The sequence below is a fragment of the Ambystoma mexicanum genome, chromosome 6q (assembly GCF_040938575.1).
Source record: "Ambystoma mexicanum isolate Mex_15411 chromosome 6q, UKY_AmexF1_1, whole genome shotgun sequence".
NCBI classification, from domain to species: Eukaryota; Metazoa; Chordata; class Amphibia; order Caudata; family Ambystomatidae; genus Ambystoma; species Ambystoma mexicanum.
In genome coordinates this window covers 987,750,035-987,771,660 of record NC_090937.1, presented here as the reverse complement: position 1 = coordinate 987,771,660, position 21,626 = coordinate 987,750,035, and the positions used below count along the sequence as shown (strand labels likewise).

At 45.1% G+C, this 21,626-nt stretch overlaps 1 protein-coding gene across 1 annotated transcript in view; it reads left to right on the top strand.

Annotated features, from left to right (window-relative positions):
• Positions 1-21,626, top strand: part of CFAP97 (cilia and flagella associated protein 97) — a 390,032-nt gene that overhangs the window by 57,008 nt on the left and 311,398 nt on the right. Inside the window, exons 2-3 of the mRNA XM_069631508.1 lie at positions 10,043-10,868; positions 10,967-11,038. Coding sequence (XP_069487609.1) covers positions 10,061-10,868; positions 10,967-11,038 — 880 coding nt within the window. The 5' untranslated portion in view covers positions 10,043-10,060. The remainder of the gene's footprint in view (positions 1-10,042; positions 10,869-10,966; positions 11,039-21,626) is intronic.

The following is a 21,626-nucleotide window of genomic DNA, read 5'->3' as shown; positions in this document are numbered from 1 at the left end:
ACCAACCATCCTGACTCGCTAAATAAGAGTTCGAACAAAGTATTCTTGTTTGCCATTTGTTTCGACGTGCGACAGGTGGAGTCTGGACACGTGGTTAACAAGTCATCTCACACACGAGTCCGTTTTTTATTTGCCAGCAACTTTGAGTGAGCCGCTGTCTACCTTCGGCTTCTCGTATTACTTTGATAATTTAGTTAATAATTCCCTGTGAGGGTTCAAAGATCGTTATTATTGTCGCCAACTCCTCCAAAAAGCTGTTGTGCTTAATTTCTAAGGGCCATCATTTGCTTGATTTCTCCTAAGGTGACCAAGTTTTACTCCCCTTTTCTGGGTTGCCCAGATGCTGTCTCAAAAGGGCTTGGACAACAGTTGGTTCCCTCTTGTAGTTCGCATCTACACAGGTGACTGAAAGTTTAAAGGGGGAAAAGAGAGTTAACGCTGGAATTGGGGGAAACCTGGGTCGGCCACCTCTCAATTGATTGTGTTTGAAGTGTAGGCTGTTCGTCTATATGACCACAGTTGAATTAAGGAGTGTGGTTGTTCCTGACACTTGAACAGTATACCAGAATAGGTACTGGGGGATTGACTGAGCACCGATCGGCTGAGGAGTAGATATGGTTTGTACCTGGACAGATGGCTGGGCTTTTGGGGTAGACAGATCAGATTGTTGTGCGGCAGATAGAACATTGCTTAAAAAAATAAATTAAATCCTCTGCTGTTTCAGCTGCCTGTTTTCGTCTATTAATTCAAGATATGGCCGAGCGTGTGCACCCTTCAGTTCTACATTTTCAGTTATTTTTCCCTTGAATCTCAAATTATTCATTTGTTTTTTAATTTGATTGTCTCAATCCCTTTAGTTTAGAGGTGTTTCAGTTTACTGGCGGCTCCTCAAACCAATTGGAATAAATACCCCATTGGCTTTGTATGCTTTTTAGATTTGAGAACTCTTTAAATGGGCAATGTTCCTACTTACTGCATTCTATTGCCGTAAGTATTTACATGTTCTGCTGTTGTACTGTATATAGATGCATAGTTGCTGGGTGCCCCTATCTGGTGTGTGCACATCTTCAGACTGGCATGTCCCATTTTCTGACCTTAGTATTCATGGGACTTATGTTTAAACCCAGAACGTTAGTAGTTCTGAAGGAGCCCCTTCCTCATCTGCTCTGTCCGCTTTCAAAGATAACTGGAAGCTCCACTTTTCTTGCGGCCCTGAATGGGTACGATTTTGGACATTTCACAAAAACTGAAACTGTGCAAAGTGGTCCTGAGGTAGGAAAGCTCCACATGCGTGTAAGGGACAGAACACGAAATGAGCCTGGTCACGGGCTTCTGCCAGCTTCCCTTTGTGTTGTACCTCCTGCTAGACAAAGATATTGGTGCGACTGTTAGCTGGACTAGTCCCAGACCAAAAAACGTTCACACATAAAAGTGTCTGGTGTTCTCCCGGCCTACCCTTCGGCCTGCCTTTAAATAATGGGCGCTGACTGTTATTTAAACGAACTGAAGGAAGTTTACCCAACTGACTGGCTTGAACGCACCTAATTGACAGAGAACGTACTTGACAGTGCTATGTTTTAATTTTGTATTCTTCGTTACTGTGCATATTTGGATTTCCATTTCAGACCTTGCACGATTTTTACTGATTATTGAACTGACCCCTTCCCACCCTACTCTGTCTGCTCTTGTCACACGGCAAAAATGTAGTATCGTGTAGACCCAAAGGAGAAACGCCACTTAGCCTTTCTCCAGGTACCCAGATAGAGATTTGTGACTGTCTTGTACTTGTCTGGTGTGACGACTCATGGTTCAGAGGAAGGTCGTCTCCAAGGCTGTTGTTCTTCCAGGGGACGGTTAGCAAACTGGTCCATGGCACCAGATTGTAAATTCATTAGAGACGGTGTAAATGTTACATTGCAGTGCTTTACAATAACCTCAAACGTGTCCCCATCTAGAATACATGGAATGAACTTCAACCAGGCAAGTAAAAAGAAGGGGTTTGCCTTCTGTGTTTTCTTGGTAGGGCTGCAACATGCTCATGTCTGACCAACACAGAGCCAATGAAATGCTTATCTTAAGCAATCTGCCCAGAATCACAAGCATAGGTTTTTCTCAAGTAAAATCAATAAATGCAATGTTTAAAAGAAGAAACTCCATTGATGGAAGCCACCAGTTGTTTCAAAGGATGAGACCTTGCTTTCTCACCAAAAAGTACCCAGATGTTCCTCCCTCTGACTGAGAGAACACCTTTCAATAAAAGGAGGAATGGCAACTCTTAATGGATGGAAACCGCAATTTGCCCCAGGGCAGAGTGAAGGAAGGGTGTGAGGGGTGGAATCCCTTGCTTTTGAAGACACAGGGTCTTGACCAACAAAAGAGCAGCTATGTCATCTTGCAATCAGTCAACCCAAGAGTTGCAGAAGGCTGGTCTGGATATTATTTGTGCCCTGCTCTGTTTTGAAGTACTATAACAAGGGGGGTTGTCCTACCCTCTATGGATCTTGGGGGTGAGTAGGGTAAATTCAGTGCACACTGGTTTTAGACCCTTATGGGTGCCCGTGCAGTTTGGGCAACTGTTGAAGGAAACAGCATCCTTGCTGCTGTCAAACAGATATCTCTAATGTAGTATTCATGTACAAAATTCCAATTCTTTTATACACAATTGCAGCTTTTTATTGATTAGATGATGCTTATTTTCTTTGTGCAAAGCATTTTAGTACATTTTTTTACATATGCCAATCTATAATGTGCGTTGTGCAACACAGAAGCATAGTTAAACATTCACTATGACATCAATGTGAAGATAAAAGTCAAAGTAAGAGGCATGGCAAGTAAAGCATTCATTTGTACATTTTAACTAACAGTTTGTTTGTGAGCAAAAATGTTTCATGCCAATGAGTGTAGAAAACGCAGGATAAAAGTTCAGATGGAGGAGACGTTGGAAATCAGTCTCCTATGCCCGGCTAAAGTCTGACCTCATATTTGGTCTACGTCTGGGTCTGATGTTAGGAAATGAAAATTGCAGCACAGGATAAAAACCCAAAAGTACTTTCGGAACAAAGTGCTGCTGACGTTTTGGCAGAATGGATGGTAGCCTTCTTCTGGGGCCAAAGAAAGTCAGGAGACTCTGTGTTAAGAGAAACAGAAAAGGTAGAGAAAGTACATAAGAGAGTACAGTTAAAACTGCTAAAAGTAGCTGGTCAGGGTCAATGTGTAGCATTAAATGCTAAAAACGGTTCCAGTAGAATCCACTCACCACTGGTCGTGCGTCCAGTTAGAGCGGATGAACCCTAAGGGTTTCATCATAGTGTAGTTGGAAGGGCGGAGGTAGCCTGTGTGGGCGTAGGCAGAGTGGATCGCCGGGATGCCAGTGGGCGGCTAGTGGGTTAATATTGCCGGACCCTCTGGGTGGATTGCGGGGTCGGTGGTAGGTCCGTAAGGGTTGAACCTGAGAAACACGCAAGAGAAAAAGAGGAAACAAGCGAAGAAAGAGGGGGGGGGGTAAACGAAAAGGGGTGGAGGGAATATAGCATGAGTCAATGAAGGTAGATGGGGCGCAGAACAAGCAAGCTAAAAAATGCATGGAAGTGCATTGAGGTGTAGGAAAAAGGGGGGGGCAAAAGGTACCTGAGGCTGGTAGGTGAGGTCCCACCTGGAATGGGCGGGAGACCGTCTCACGAGCAGTCCAGAAGTGAAGGCATCATGGCTGGATGGGTCTGAGGAGAAGGAGCGTCTAGAGCGCCCTGTGGGATGAATTGGAACGAAAAAATAAGGATCAGGTAAGTATCCGTGGGGGGGCCTGTAGAACCAAGAAGGATAAGCACTCTCAGGGGGATGGTGCGGCGAGTGGCTGATTTTGCCGTGTGCAGGTATGGAAGAACATACCTGCAGTCAGTCAGGGCGGGCAGCACAATGACCGGCGTCTCAGAATGGCGCCTGTGCTGGCGCTGGAAAGGAGAGCTGAGAATAAGCGTGATCGGGCGGGAAGTCGCTGCGCGTGCGCACGAGAGGAGTGTCTCGTGTTCACAGTGCCGTCGCTGTGCAGCATCCCACGGGTAGTGTCTTACTGGATTCCCTGCTGCGGGAACAATGCAGAACACTACGAGGGTCTGGGCCCGTGGCATAGGTGAAAGGCTGCCCCCGGGGTCAACAGATCCGTGTGTGAAAAAAGGGGACGTCGAAGTGTGCCAGGTATGTGCTGGGGTGGGTGTGGGAGGAAGGAGTGGGTGGGAAAAAGAAACCGGCGTGGGTAGGGAGGCAGGAGTGAACATCATCACGCACTCAAATCGGAGAGAAGGGAAGCGGCGTGTCGATGGTCATGCGGCTATGTAGTGTGTGCGAGTAATGGGCGCACGGCAGGAGAAAAAAGTTAATTGAGGCGAAAGAAGTGGCATCCATAGGCCATAGGTTTTTATCAAGTAAAATCAATAAATACAATGTTTAAAAGAAGAAACTCCATTTATGGAAGCCACCAGTTGTTTCAAAGGACGAGACATCGCTTTCTCACCAAAAAGTACCCAGATGTTCCTCCCTCTGACTGAGAGAACACCTTTCCATAAAAGGAGGAATGGCAACTCTTAATGGATGGAAACCGCAATTTGCCCCAGGGCAGAGTGAAGGAAGGGTGTGAGGGGTGGAATCCCTTGCTTTTGAAGACACAGGGTCTTGACCAACAAAAGAGCAGCTACGTAATCTTGCAATCAGTCAACCCAAGAGTTGCAGAAGGCTGGCCCGGATATTATTTGTGCCCTGCTCTGTTTTGAAGTACTACACTGAATTCGGGTTGGTGTGCTTCAAGCTTCACTGTTATATTTTGCTGCACGCCATGTGCTGTTTTAAGCTGTAGAAACATGTTAATATCTTGTTCTGCGATGATCAATGTATTTTTTCCCAAAACTAAATGCACGTTAACTAGAATCTCCCTGAGTGCTACTGTTTAGGGGACAGGAAAGAATAAGATATTGGTTTCCTTTTATGCTAGCTGATTAGGTCATGTTATGAATATGCAGCCCAGGGTGAAAACGCTAGTCAAAGGCTGGATTATGTAGATTAAATCCCAAAAGCACCCAGTCTCTGCCCGAGAGCATTCCTGCCTCACACACCAATATAACCATTACCTTAAAGGCCTTAGCAGGACTCTAGAACCTTCCGGAAGGATGGGCTAGGCTTCTGCTCCAAAGGAAGCCGTGATTGCGATCCCACCCTCAGTTAAATCTGCCCATATTTTCTTTTCAGCTTTCCCATCTATAGAACCTGGCCATTCGGGCTTAGTGGAGTAAGTAGAGGAACTTTTCATTCTGTGTGGGCTTAGTGGGGTAAGTAGAGTAACTTTTAATTCTGTGTTTTCTTGGGCATGGTTTCTACACGCCTTGGTTCACCATGCAGCAAGTGCATTGCAGACATACAGCCCCTGGAATCACTAACACCTCCTCTCCAGTTCTCTCTGCACTGGTGCCGAGCTTCATAATATACAGTTCTGTCCCACGATGAATTCAGTCCAGTTGCACACATAGCTCCTCCTCCTCTCTCCCTAATCCCTACGATCTACCCAACTTTGCTTCTCCCCACCAGTTCTGAATGTTCCATCATACTCCTTTGTCTCTCTGAAAGGCAAAGCGCTTCGACACCATAAACTATGGCAGGAGGCACTACCAAATGCAAGATAACAAAACATATAATGTAAAGTTGCTGTGCTTTTAAAACCTAGAGTATGATTATGGGCTGCTTATTAGATAACCTCATTCGTCCTTGAAGTAAAGTTACCGTCCTGTGAAGATGCATACCCTCACCTTAAGGAGCACACTCCTGCTTGTCCATCTGTGTCCATTATGCCTGCTGCTTCTTTCTAGGTTCCCTTCTGCATGGTCTCCTCTCACAAGCATGCTTGAGAGACTGCCTACTGCTTTCTCAAACTCACAATCTGCAAATTCCAATCCCGTCTTTGTGCTCCTTATTGTTGCCAATGATCACCCTGCACGAATTAACATTGCCAGCGCACCCCAGTGTTCGCAACCAGGGCAGCTGTGGCCTTAATGTGTTATCACAGGCTGTTAACCTGCTGTTTGACATCTATCGCTAGTAACCTTTTATTCAATTGCATTTATTTAAAAGAATGCCTCATGCCCCCATAACTTCCAGATGGCCTGTAATACACCTGTTTTTTTTTTATATCATCCATGCGTTGACAGCTATGCATGAACATGCACACTCTCTGCTCTTCCCGACATCTATCCCCCAACCCCCGTAAGTAACTTATTTTCAAAATTGAATCGAAAGGGAACACAACTGCTAAGGGCAAGTTGACCTACATGTCGTCACAGGTCACATGGGTACATTAGTGGCAGGATAATCTTGCAGCAGTAACTGTTCCTCTTCGGCCTTCCTGCAGAACATTCCACAATGTTGAGTGTAGGGTAAGTGTGGGGGTAAAAATGGTGCAGCAAAGATCCCTGTAGAGATGACAATGAGGACCACAATTTAGATCGCTTTCTTCATGGTGACCGTTGGGTGACTGGGTCAGTGGCACCAAAGCTGCTTTGAAAAACTTAATCTGCATGTGTGTATAATCATTGTTTTTCTTATCTACTTGAGAAAGAACGATGGATTTTGTTTCTATAACCATCATGGGCCCCAAACCGAAATGTGCTTTCTTTTGCCTGCTATTTTACATTTTCTTTTTCTCTTATCCATTTTATCCAGATGCCGTCTTTTGGTATTGCAATCCTTTTTAATCTGTAGTCCCCTTTTGTGTAAGCGTTCTAAAAAGGCAAACATCCTCAACCTTATGTTGTCCCTTTGCTAATCTTTTTCAACCTTTATCCATTATTGGTTGGTTGCATATGAACAAGGCTATGGGTTATGTTCAAGCAATGTTATATAAAATATAAGGAAAACAAACCTAATTATTTCTAGAAATTCTGATGGTGTCGCACAATAACTAATGTACAAGTCCAACCGTATCAAATACAAAATGTACATATTTTATTTAGAAAAATACTGAGTTTCATACAAGGTTCCTGTTTTGAAATGCACAGACCTCGCAACCCTAAAACCATGTTATAACAAACGATTACACAACACATATAGATGTAAGATACAAAAAACACATTTAAGATTGGAAAAACAACATTTAACATAAATAATCATTAAAAAAATTCACTTGTTGTGTTCTTATATATGTGTCGAGACTTGATAGTCATGAAGAGTATAGGGGCCTCCGTCCCCAAGTACCCCACAGGGAGAATTTAATATACTTTCTGTGCGGTCCTTGAAGCCACAGGTGTGGATGTTGGATTGCCGGAACCTTGCGACACCGATACCCCAGAGCCGCTGTAAAGGAAATGGGGATTAGCACAAACAAGCACGGTATTCGGTGTAAGCGGTAGCTGGAAGTATAGCGACTATAAATCTAACCTAAGCAGGGGTAGCGGGACACTGCTAACCACACAGGACTCAGGAAGGTGCTGCGGGGAGATCGCGTGAACAGTTCTTCTCAGTTGCCGGTAAGCTGGAGCGGGACCGCGAGCTGCAACACACCTGATTAATCCTGACAACCAAAGAATGCAAGACGTGGACTTTGGTAAGTTTGTAGTATCCCAAGGGTAAGCAAAAGAAGTCCGTTATGATGTTCCGAGGTCGGTAATCACAGAGAAATGCGCCAATGCCAGGGAGTATCCGAAAAGCAGTCCGATATCCGAAGTCCGTAGTTCCTGAAGTAGAGTAGTATAGATCCTGATCGAAGCCAAAACGCCAAACAGAGTAGTGAAACAGCTGTGAAGCAGCAAGTGATTGCGAGGACGTTGCTTTTATATTGCCCGCTTCCTTGTCACGTGAACGCGAGCAGGATCACGTGACTGGGAAAGCATCACGTGACGAGGAAATCGATGCGATAGCCTGACTCTGCCTGACCGCACTCGCCACAGCAATTGCCAGTGCAGAAAGGGAAACCCACGAGACTGCACACAGCCTCCACCTCAGGTCATAATCTGTCCACGCGACCCCCACGCTGCAGGTGCTCTAATACTGGTGGGTGCAGGTGTACTAAAGGGGGGGTCTAACGGGGAGTTTGTGTGGAACAGAGGGTGCTATCGGGGTCCTAGTGGGGGTGCGGATGTTGTGCATGACAATATGACCCAACATGTTTCTGTCCAGTGACTCATTGATGTCGGACATTCATTAGGGGTAGCTCTTCTCATGTAATAGTAAGCAACCGTCCACTGTAGTCCTGCTAGGGGTAGATCTTAAGTGAATCTTTATGAAAATCTATAAGAAGCACATTAAATATTAAATATGGTAAAAGACGTGCTACACACAACCTCCATCTTGATCTAAATGCAGTACGTCAATATTCACAAAAGCGTCTTAATTAATGAAGCACCTTTACTTTTAGTCCCAATCATGGACTGCTTAGCACTCAAACAAATCTGCTAATAAAATACCACAAGCTCAAAGTGTTCCAAGGTTTAGTCGCTGGAAATGCAAATTAAACACACCGGTTTTCAGCCGAGTAACATATTCCCTTTTGATGGTCATCAGGTCGACACACTGTATAGAAAAATAAACACAGACAACAAACGCTGTGTTACATACAAAGGTTTCATTTCCTGAAACTGCACTTGTCTCCAATCATCAAAAAACCCTTACACACATACCTTTTTGTATCCACCTAGACTGGTAAGTTTCAAAGCCAAGCATCCCTCATAACAAACACCCTTCTTCTTGTGACAGCAGGGGTCTGAAAAGCAGTATTTTCCATCTTGCCCACTCAATCTACAATGCACTGTAACTCGACAGACGTGTATCTGTACCATGCCGCCATAAAAAAGGTGATTGTAGCAAAATAATATTGCAATAGTAGTACTAAAACACATTTCCATAGCAGCTAAACACCTTATCATACTCGCGTTCCATTTATTCATAACCCCTAATGTAAAGACTTTTGCCTCCTTTACAGGGTTACCATGTAAAATCAAAATAAATCTAAATCTAAAACAATCGCTGTGTTTAATCCAAGCCACCTCAAACAGTTGACTGAAAATTCAAACACACAAGCTTGCCGGCAAGCATGCAAATCATTGGATCCTCAGACCATCGTCTCCCAGCTTGAAAAACAACCGGCACGGCGGACAAAATAGTGCCCTACTACGCGTACAAAAATGCTCTATGGTTCAGTAGAAAGGGGACTAACACAAACAGCCTAACCCATACCGGCAGTATTTAGTTGGATCCCGAGGCTCATAAACAAAGAAACGGGACTTGCGCCACGGAAGGTAAAAAGTGCATATAAAGATTCATAGGGCAACGTCACTTAAGAAATTCATATCTCGGAGGTAATAAGCTATAAATGATAGCTTTATCAAAGGCACCCTGCACACCAATGTAAAAAAATACTAAATATGGTGGTTGCGACGAAACAAAGCACACCTCCCTAATGTATTTCCAACATCAATGGTCCTACCACATCGCATACTTTGTAATATACATGATTTCTTATGTATATAAAACATTCACAAATGCATACATTCTGAGTAATTCATTACTTTCTGTTACTATCCAGAAAGTAAAACTTATAAAATTATACTGGCATAGTTGTTATTCATTGATCAGCAAAAAGAGTAGCCAGAAAAACAATCTATAACATTCTCAGCTATTAATGATACATAAAAAAATAATAGATAGAGCGACAAGCAAAATGTCCTTATCTGGCAATAATGATTGCAGCACAGGATCCGCATACAAGGCCAAAAACAGTCTTGTACCCTAATTTTTACAGACCCACATAAATGCGGCCATTGATATTAGCGCCTACCACCATTATGCTACTCTACATCTTCGTTTAAACCAATTATGTGGCTGCGAGATTTAAAAATCAATTTTCGTTCAAGGTTAACTAGTTTTTTATCTCTAATTTCTTTATTGTTCAAGCAACCCAGTGTTCAAGAAGTGTTGCTATTATTATACCACAGTACATATCCTGCTTTTATGTTGCACTGTAACTATTTTAACTCGTTTTCTGATGTTCTTTCCACTTGCATACGCATAGGTTTGGCTGATTCCCGTCATGAGCCGGTATGAAGACTTGTCAGATGATGGTGAAGTTGATCATGCGTTTTTTGACAGTGATGTTGATGAAGGGACAGGAAATGTAAAGCAGAAAGGGCCACGAGGCAAAGATGACCAGCACAAAAATGGGTCTCTTTTAAAAGCAGCACTGGAATCAAAGAAAGGCTCCTCAAGTGAGGAGGAGAAAGAGCGACCAGTAAGACATACTGATAGACCAAACACAGCAAGTACTGCAGCATCGGTGTTAGTTGAGACAAGATCAGAAAGCACTCTTAGTTCCGGGAGTACATCTGCACAGAACTTCAAAATAAACACATCTGTTCCAACGGGGATTCCTAAAATAAGGCGAGAATATGAGGACAGTTTTTCAGATGAGGAAGACAGCAGCGATGAAGCCAACAAGCAGCGATACAGGCCAAAATCGGCAAAGCAGCAAAGCAGTTTCAGAAAACATTCTGGCAAAAAAGTCAGGAATTTCCACTTCTCGGCATCTAGTTCAGATGGTGAAAGTACAGATTCCACCATCTGTAAGTCAGAGCCCTCCTGCTCCAAGAGCAAGGTCAAAGAATCTGCATCAGCATCCACTCTGTCCTCTCCTGAGCGTAGGGTCAAATCTGCGGGGAAGTCCTCTGACAGGAACGAAAAGCTTTGCGAGTACCACGATGAGTCAGAGGATACAGTGACTGACGTGACTCCTCTGTCAACTCCAGACATCAGTCCTATCCAGTCGTTTGACTTTGCTGCTACAAATGAAATGAAAAAAAAGATCATGCAACGACAAGAGAATGTGAGCCAGGAGATTTATGGTATATTTTCCTTAAATAATACAAGAGATACTATCTTAAATGCCAGGCTAAGGGAAACACATTTGGGTGTAAACTGTATTTTCTTTCTTTGTTTTAAGATCCTGAAGTGGAAGACCGAACTAAACAAAAGGCTCTTCATGATGCAATGGATTTGAATCAACTTTTGAAAGGTATGTTATGATGTACACACCTGTATGTGGCTCATTTTGGCTAGGCATAAAAATGATGGTTTACTTGGTGTTTTTCCATGAAAATGTACGATGTTAATGTGGGATTTGGATAGTAAAATAATTATCTTTTAATTTACTGACAAAATTAGAGTTGGTCTTACATCCAGTTTATTGAGAACTGTGTTTTTCAAATGCTCCTTATTTCCAATTAGATTTTTCATTTAGGTGACATTTTTGTCATTCTTGTATATGTGAAGGGGATATCTTTAAGAAATAAATAAATGGTATGATGGGGTGCTATTAGAACTTACTACCTGCATACTTACCCCACACGATTTCTTAACCATTTCTCCACGTGTGACGTGGGGTGCAGCATCCTCCCTGGTTTTCTTAAGTTTGCCGCATTTGTTCTCCAAGAGTATGTATTCACTGTGCTCTCCAAGAGTGTGAAGTTCCTGCCCTCTTGAAAACCTGAGAACAGTGTTGCATTTACTTTAGACCAACTGAGTTGAGCTTGGTGTAAAGCCTCTGCCCTCTTTCTCCTGACTCTCTCCCTGTAAGTCTAATGAGCCTTTTTAATTGTCTATTTATTAGACACTGTATTTTTAATCAACTTCATTTTCATTATATTCTATAAATGCAACAGAACAAAAGGCACAATAACAACAAATGAGATGTCTTCATATATTTGTCCTCTCACAGAAATCATAATCTTGTCCAACCAAAGTCAAGAGTAACAATATAATTCATGGCTCACATTGACATAGTACATATGGCTTTGATCAATTATAATAATTTACATACAGAGGCATGTTTCAGGAGGATGCTTTTAGGTAGGATTGGTTACCTATCAGAATACTACTATATGAATAGCACCCAGGGTCTATGAAACTAAGGTAGAGTGTCTGTGATGAAGCCGTTAATTTTTCCTGCAAACACTTTAACTTTAGTCACCAGATTGATACCTGGTGACCTTCCGGGTCTTTCCATCTTTGTGCAAGGGAGAGTCTCGCTGCAGTTAGTAAATGTTATCAAAGTGGCTAAATCTAAAGTCATTGGATATTTGTCGACCTCTCGATTATCCAGGATCAATATTCAAGATCTACAGGGAGTTCCAGGCTGCAAATCACATTGCCAGAATGTATTTCCAGTAATGTGCAAGATAGCACACCCACCATAAATGCCCCAATGTGACTTGCTCACCACACCATCTTCAGCCCAAGGTGGAATATGTTGGCTGAAGGATTGTATCCGGCTTTGATAAATAGCGTATGTCTGGGAACCCTGGGAAGTCGCTTAGCCCGTATAAATTGTAAAACCCAAGTCTGAAAGTCCCAAAGCTCCTTTTTGGGAATAGTAATCTTAAATCCCATAAAAATGTATAGTAGCTTTGGCAATAAAGACATTTTGATTGCTGTCATCCTTCCTAGCCATGAAATATCCTCCTTCCCCCCCGCCCCATCGTTCGCGAAATTAACCCTCGGATGTTGCAAGCATATAATTGGTCGTACTGAGGTGTAAGTTGGATCGCCAGGTATTTTAGACTGTCGTATGTCCACTGAGAAGCAAACCCGTTCTTTAACCTACAAACCGTGCCATGATGCTCCAAGACATTAAGTATGACCGACGTTGATCTTGAACCCAAAGGCCCGATGGAATAAATCTAGCAGTGAAACAATATGGGGGAGAGTAGCCTGTGAGCCATGCATAATAAACAGGAGGTCATCTGCAAATAATGCGACTTTATCTTAAGTTCTGGCTATTTCCATCCCACGAATGGGCACAGTAGACCTGACTTTACACGCCATAGGGGGTACAAAGGGCCTCCCTGATGGGTCCCCTTACACAATGCAAGAGGCTCAGAGACGGCTCCTTCTTTTTAATTTTAGTAGTTGGATGGATGAAATTAGACAGCAGCATACTAATGAAGACAGGATCCAACCCAAGCACTTTCAGCTTCTCAAAGGTAGGTCCAATCAACTCTATCAAATGCTTTTTTTTTTGCATCAACTGACAGCAATGCCAGTTCTTGATTTCTGCGTCTAGCCCACTTAATCACATTTATGGCCCTCCTTATGTTATCCTGAGCCTGGCGTACCAAAATGAAACTTGTTTGATCCTTATGCCAGGGAGAATACCTGCCTGTCTGGTAGCTACAATTTTGGAATAGATTTGGGCATCCTAATTGAGACTGCTATCAGCCTGTATGAAGCGGAATACGAAGCATCTTTTGCCTGGTTTATCCATCAGCGTCGTCAATGATTCCTCCATTGTGGGTGTAACTGCACCGCAATCTACAAAGCTGTTAAATAGTGCGACCATATGTGGGATCAAAACTGGCTAGAGTTTCTTAGAAAAAAGGGCAAAGAAGCATTCAGACCTGGTGCCTTATTATTGGTGAGGGAGCGAATAACCTGTGATTCCTCATCTGCCATAATTGGGCCCTCAAATCTCAAATGGTCTACTTCAGAAATCCTAGGGAGGTTCACAGTACTTATAAAATCTCTCTGATAGCCCCCATCTAAATCTTCAGCACTAAAGAGGTCTGAGTAATATCGGGACAGACTGTGTAATTTAGACTCATCATCCTCGCACAGATGGCCACTAATATCCTTAAACCTAGCTTTGGTGTTATGAATCCGTTGTGCCTGTAACGTATAGGCTAAAATTTGTGTACCTTTATTTGAGGTGTTAAAGGAAAATTGCCTGGTCTGTAACATCTTACTGCTGCCCATAATGCCTTCAATTCGGCCCGTCCCACCTGCAATTGTCTGTTTTATCCTATGCGAGCCACCCCTCTTATACTGAAGGTCCAGATCGTCCCTTCTCCCGCCTTAACCACTCTCTGCGCTGTCAACACTAGTTTCCTCACCGCGGCCAAGCTAATTTGTTCCCCTTGTAGCATTGGCTTTAAGGCCTCACAGACAGTCAATACCAACAAATCTCTTGTCGCATTGTCTTGGATCGTAGTAGGGTGTGATCGGGGACCACTCCTTATTTAATAGTTGAAGCTGTAACAGCAGGAAAGAGGGGGTTAGAAATGAGAAAATAATCTGGGAAAAGCCATTGTGTAAATGGGACAAATATGTATAATATCAATAAGTTGCTGTTGTCTCCATACTTCTACCGATTGCAAGTCGGCTATTGCTCGCTTGAACGAGTTAGATCTGGTTAAGTTAATCTCGGCAGTAGGCCTCGATCTGTCAATTCCGCCATCTAACACTACATTAAAATTACCCCCTAAGATCAAATCCCCTTTCTGAAATTTGGCAATACAATGAAATATGCAGGTGTAAAACTCATGCAGGTGTAAAACTCATCCCGATTTTGATTCGGCCCATACGCTGACACGAATGTTAGCTCCCTTTCTCCTATTGGAATATGAAGGCAAGAAACCTCCACTGATTATCCTTAGTTCACCCACCTTCTTAAACAACAACGTATGATTAAGCAATATTGGCACCCTCACTTTTTTACATGTTGGTGAAGCAAAGTATTGGTGTGGGAACCATTTGGACCACTACCGCAGATTGCCTCTCTGCAATTTTCTTTTTCGTGCTTTAAAAATAATCCATTATATTCTGTTGGCTTCATGCAAATGCGAATCTATTTTCATGGTTCATTACTCTTCATGTTAAGTTGATGCCACTTTCTTAGATTGCTAAACTATAAGACTTTCAGTGCCCATGTCACGGATCACCACCATCCACTCAGAATTACACCTCTCCACTCTGTGTTCTCATTTATGCATCCACATTAATACCTGGAACTTTATCCTGTTCATAATGTGGTCGTAGCATTTCCTTACACCCACCCTGTTCAGTTCAAACCTCAATGCCTATTTTTAGATGGATGTTTTTGTTGAAATTGTTGTGCTAAAATTGCAATGTGTTGAACAAGTTAATGTGTCGTTTTCACAATGAAATTATTCAAGGACGCTTAAAATGTGACTTCTCTTCAAATCTAACAAACATTGCCCTGCTTTAGTTTTCCCCACTTTGTACGCTCCCTTTACATTGTGTAAGCCATTCGAGACAATCACTTATGTGATGGAATGGCTGTGTTTTGTTTTCTGGTTTGCATTGAGTCACCTCTACATGTTTGTCAGTGTATAGTCCAAGTAAACTACCATAGACAGAAACGACCAATCTCTGGAAACTGTCATGAAGTGAACAATGATTCAAGACAGGCCGGATACATTTTATTTTCTCACCAGCTATTTATTTTGGATCGTTAAGGATCATTGAAACATGGTAAAAACCTGTAGAGAATTTTGCGTTCTCAGGTCACTGATTCTCGAAGGCTGCTCAATCTTCTGTGGGTTACTTTCAGGATGGCCTAGTACATCAGTGTCCTTGGGTGAAAATCATGTAATGAAATGTCCCCAACACCATGTCAAGCACGGGTCCAGCTTCCTCTAGATGCTTGATAATGATTGTGGGGAGATCTGTGTCTGGATTTGCAGACAACTCAAATAACCCATAGAATAAAGCCTCTCACTTCTCCTTATGGATTCTCTGGACCCATCAATCATTAAGATTTGCAAAAAGTCTCTCTTGAGCTTCCTGCATTCTTGGATGTATCTTTAGATGACTTAACCACAGTGGGAAATAACGTCTAACAGGCTGCCACGTCTGGTATAGGTGTTGATTTGCTGGCTTGATGCAAAAAAGGCTGGTACTGAGCCAGCTCTTTAAACCCAGTCGTAGGCAGACCAGAGGGCCACCTCTAAACTACCACTGGCTTCCTCACAGGCCTCCCACTACCTCTCTTGTCAAAGGACTCTGACTCTCTGGCCCACCTGTCTACTCTCTCCTCCTCTTTGACTCTGTTCCTATTGTGCCTTCCTCTATCCCCTCTGATTCCACCTCCTTACTGGCTTTCCCTGCACCTCATCTCCTGTGCCAAATAATCATACATCCCGTCCTCTTTCCTCCATCCTTGTGGGCATCCACCAACGTGAAATTCCCCTTTAAATTTAATATGGCACCTGGTGGCGCAGCCTCTGGCGTGGGAACACCCTGCTGAGTCCCCGCCCCACCTGGGTCAGTTTTTTGGCACGGTCGGTGTCGGACCTAGCAACCAGTGCAGAGGCTTTTTTAGCTTTCTGCTTGCTCCCTGTTTGTTTTTCCAATTCTTAGTTCACTTCCCTTTGGTATGTCACCTCCCCTGGTGCAAGTCGGCTGCACAAGGATTCACGAGATGTGCCTCATGTGATCGCTCGTTCCCGGCCTCGAACCCCCATGCACTCTGTCTTGAGTATTTGTGGCCCGACCAGTGCTGGGACTCATGTTTGGCTTGCAACACTCTCGGTCACAGAGCATTGAAGAATCACTTGTCGCAGTGGAGGGTGATCTTCCACACTTCCCCACCTCCCCACCTTAAGGACTTTGTCTCCAGGACCTCTCGTCAAGACAAAGGTAGGCCCACTGTTCAGCACGGCTCCACAGCACGTTGACTCCTTCCCTGGGGTTCCCACAGATCGGGGTTCCTCAGATTCAGGTTCTAGCTGGCCCATGGCCTCTAAGGCTACCGGCTCCCAAGCCGAGGGGCACAGGGGCTCTTCCAGGCGGTCCAGGTACAAACCTGAGGCCTTCCAGGCTACCGGCTCCTAAGCCGAGGGTCTCTGGGGGGCCCCTACCAGGCTGACCTCTGAAGGACAATGAAGCTCGTCCTTTTCTTCTACGCCAGGGAGTAAGGATCTTCGAGTGCCACCTACACGCACCAGGTCCCTCTTCCTGAGGAAGCTCCCCAGGAGTCGGGTGTGCTAGCAGAGGTCTTGGGGAAACACACCACAATCCGGTCTGACATCCCCCTCCAGAAGGATGTCCTGCAGGTGGCACAAAGGATCTGGGAGAAGCTCGGGGCCAACGCCCAGATGAACAAGAAGTTGGACAGCAGGTTTAGGCTGACGGATGGGAGCCAATCCTCCTTGCTTCCCACCCTTTGTCCCATTCCTCTGTGGTGGCCTCTTTGTATTCTAAACCATCGTCTTCCTCGTCTTCTTTCCATGGAAGCCACCTCCAGTTGCCTCTCCAAGGAGGCCAAAGTCCTTGAGTCTTTAAGAAAGCTCTGTTACTCCATCTCAGGACTGCATCTGCGGCAGGCCAACGCAAACGCCCTCTTGACTGCGGCTAACCAGAATCTGTGGCGGGACCTTTAGGATTTTCCACCCAACCTCCCTTCGGACAAGCAATCCTCCTTCAAGGCCGGTTTGGCAGATGCCCGGGCCATTGCGCAGGACCTCATGGAGTCTTCGGTCTCCCACATTTACACAGCCAGCGAGGGCTGTGCCTTGGGGTCGAGATGAGAAGGACGGCTTGGATGCACACCACAAAGTTTTCCTCTGAGGTCCAGGAGCGGGTTCTGGATCTGCCTTTTGACCTTTTTCATTGGCGAAGAAAAAAACCTCCACTCAAACCGCCAAGTCCTTGGCCATCCTGACAACACCAGGTCAGAAATCCTTCCCTCGATGCCAGTGTAGGGCTAAGTTCAAACCCCACGCTTTCTCCGGCTTCAAGGGGCTCCGAGACGAGACTGTGGTACACAGAAACCCAACGGGTCGCCCAGCGACAGCAGCAGGAAACAGCAGAGGACGTTGCACAGGTTTTTCCGCTCCCCCTCCTCTGCCTCTGACACCAAGAAGCAGTGACGTCAAGGTCGGGTAACGCCACTCGCCTGTTGGGGGTGGAGGGGATGGATGGTTTTTGACTCTGTTCCAGGACACCTGGAAGTGTCTTTTCAGAAAGTAGTGGATCCACACTGTAGTCTCCACGGTCTTCAGAGTTCCTCTTCCTATGCCTCTTGCATCCTCTCCTCCAATTTGTCAGATCGGGTTCCTGGCTTTTTTACGGGAGGTCCTTTCACTCTTGGAGATAGAGGCGATAGAACTGGTTCCTCTTGTAGACGGAGGCTTTGGTTACTCTTCCAGGATTTTTGCAGTACCCAAGAACAACCTGGCTGGCTTGAGGGTAGTTCTGGATCTGTTATTTCTAAATCCGTCTTTACCACTGGACCGCTTCAAGGTGATTACTCCTGCGCACATAGTCGAGTCTCTGTGTGCAGGGGACTGGATGTGTTCCCTGGACCTCAATGATACGTACCTGCATGTACACTACCCATATATCAACCGCATCATATGTTGTACCACTTTCAGTACACAAGGTGCTGCCTTTCGTCCTGAACTCGGCCGCCTGGGTCTTCTCAAAGTTGAACGCAGTGGCAGGCTTTCTCCTCTTGGAGGGCCATCATCTATACCCTTATTTGGGCGACTGGCTGGTGAGGGTTGGGTCACCTGAAGGGGTCGTGCACTCCTGCCAGAGACTGGCGGATATCCTTCATCAGCTGGGGTTTCCCTCAAGCGGAGGAAGTCAGTTGTGCCCATCTCAGGAACTGGTCTTCCTAGGGATGCGTGGAAGCCTACCATTCATCAGATGTTTTCCTCCACCTGCGAGGTCTCTGCCCCTCTGCAAAGCAGTGGGACACTTCCTGGCCAGCACAACCACCTCCGCATGGTGGTTCCAGCTTATTCTAGGCCTGGTGGCCTCCTGTGTGCTCCCTGTACAGCATGCCTGCTTCAGGATGAGGCGCCTTCAGGTTCACCTGATGGCCAATTGAGATCAGGAGGCTCTGTCTCAATCGGACATGATCCCAATTCCACTGCTCCTGCTGCCTGATCTTCGCTGGTGGTTGATGGATGGCAATGTTTCAGTGGGAGCCCCCTTCACCCGACTTGAGCCTGCTCGGGTTGTGACGACAGAAGCCCTCCTGCATATCAATCTGCTCGAGCTCAGGGCAGTGGGCCTGGCCCTCAAGGCAGACAATTGTACCATCATGTTTTACGTGAATTAGCAGGGCGGCACGCCCCCCCCCCCCGTTCTTCTGTATGGAGGTGGTATCGATCTGGGAATGGGGCCTGACTAAGTCGCTTGGAGTGCAACACCTACGAGTGGGAGTTGCACAATGACTCCTTGTTACAACTTTTCCAGCATTGGGGGTTTGCAGACCTGGATTTGTCTGCATCCCCTTAGAATGCCAATTGCCCCTAGTTTGCTTCATGGGCAGGTCAGGGTCGGGGGTCACTGGGAGATGCCTTCCAGATCTGTTGGCACGGCCACAGGCTTTATGCTTTCCCGCTCACCCTGCTCCAACGTACTCATCAAGTTCTGGGCCTCTGTGGGTTGCAGCCTCATCCTGGTTGCCCCTACTGCCCTTCGAGGCCCTGGTTTTCGGATCTGCTGCAGAGGTGTGCTCCCACAGTCCCATCCATCTTCCGATCCCCAGCAGGGGCTTCCTGACTCAGCGGGGTGGGGCAGTGGAACATCCGGACCCGACCAAGCTGGCCCTGGCGGCCTGGTTCCTGATCAGCTGAGGCTTCAGTATGCTAAATTTTCAGATGACAACTGGGACATCATTCAGCAGGCGGCCCTCGACTCAGTCGCAGTATAAGAGCAAATGGACTAGGTTCTGCAATTGGGCTTGCGACAACGGGCTGGGCCCTGTCACCTGTGCTCTGGATGACGTACTGGCTTTTTCGGCGCACTGCCTCGTTCTGGAGTCCAGGTGGATACCTGCCACACCTATTTGGTGGCCATCAGGGCTTACAAGAATTCCCCAGAACATGTGTTTTCGGCAGCCAACCCGGCAGTTAAGGCCCACCTTAAGGGGTTGTCTATGCTTTTCCCTCCGGTGCATAGACCTCATCCGTTCTGGAACCTCAATGTGGTTCTTGTGGCTTTGCAACGCAAGCCTTTCTAGGTGATGGCTTCTGTGGACATCCGCTTGGTGACTCTAAAGACTGTTTTATTGGTGTCCTTCACCTCTGCATGCGGGGTCAATGAGCTGCAGGTGTTTTATTCGTGCAAGTCCTTCACCACATTTCACAACGACAAGGTCATCTTCTGCACTCACCCACATTCCTTGCCCAAGGTGGTCTCTCAATTTCATCTGCATCGAGAGATCTTCCGGCCGGTGTTCTTCCCGAACCCGCAGTCGGAGGCAAAGAGGGCCCTGCATTCCTTGGACCTCAAGAGTGTCCTCAAGTTTGACGAAATCTTCAGGAAGTGCGAGGTATTGTTTTTTTTTCAACATTTGTTTATTCGAGTTCCAGTATTCACAAAGAATTCAGTACAGTGTACATGACTACTGCGAGGCACTGATGGTGGCACAAGTAAGACAAAATACCAACAGAATTCATCAGTCACGCTGATGAATGACCCAGTGACTCTTAGCGAGATCCAAGAAAGGCCTCTTCCTCTATTGTTATAAAGCACGTTATAAGCTGAAAATCAGGTGAATTTCACTCAATTCATTAACACAAAGAAATATATATATATATATATATATATATATATATATATATATATATATATATATATATATATGGTTTCAGTATTAAATCAACTAAACTCTTACTCATCCAAAAGTAATTCAACATCAAAATAAGTCACTCAATACCCAGCAGGGTAATATTGCTCTTCTCGGTTTATTCGGCGGATGAGTTTTTCATCAAACAATATTGTTGTTCATCAAATTGCTCCAAATGCACAACAGTAATAATGATTCAATATATTATTGGTTGGTTTATTTGTATGGCGCTCCAAGCCCGGGGGCATCTGGGTACAAATCTTACATACATAGGTTATAGAGGGTAAAACGAAAGGAATAAAGTTGGTAATTTACAAAATATAGATTTGTCTAAGATAACATTTTCAACACATTTGTCTGAGGCATAATTTACACGGTTTGCAGACTGGGATTACTTCGTTACTTAATTACATCTATTGCAGGTCGTACATTATGCAGCAGAGGGGTATCTAAGGCTCTTGGGCGAGGAGCCATGTTTTAGCGTTCCTCCTGAATGGGTAGTAGTCAAGTTCAGATCTTGGAGGTAGGGGTAGAGTGTTCCATAATTTGGCTGCTAGAACCGGGAAACTGCTACCTCCTGCCTTTTTGTTGTTTGAAGCATGTGTGTTTGCGCTGATCTTGTCAGGCGATCTGAGGTATTGCGGGGTGAAATTCTTTATTTTTTTTATCAAAGATTTTATTGATTTTAAAACATAGAAAAGAGCAAAACAACATTGCATTCAACTCTCTGCGTTACAGGGCAGGGAACAAGGGAGCTTTCGTAAAATCAACAATTTCAGGAGGGAGTAAGGAAGGAGAGAGAGAGAGAAGCAGAAAAATAACTAAAAACATCAAAAAAGAAAAAAGGGTAAAAAGGAAACTTAATATCAGGGACTACCGTCCAATGGCCCGTCCGACTTTGGCAAAACAAGGACTACTCATGTCACAGTCTGTACATATCTGGCTCATTTCACTCTGCGTCGCGCAGCCCTTCACAGCCACAGCTCCTGCAGTGTCTAGCCTGGCTTCTAACTGGCATCTTCCCAGCGGCCCCATATTTTGTTCGCTTTTTGTGGACAGCCCCTCGCTGCATACACCCGGTGTTCCATCCCAGCGCAAATGTCCACATCTGTGACCCATTGGTCGTAGCTCGGAGTGCGTTCCGTGCCCCACAGTTGTGCTATGTTCCGCCTGAGCACGGCCATTGCAGTGGAGTAGAGTAGTTTTTCATAGCGTGACAAAT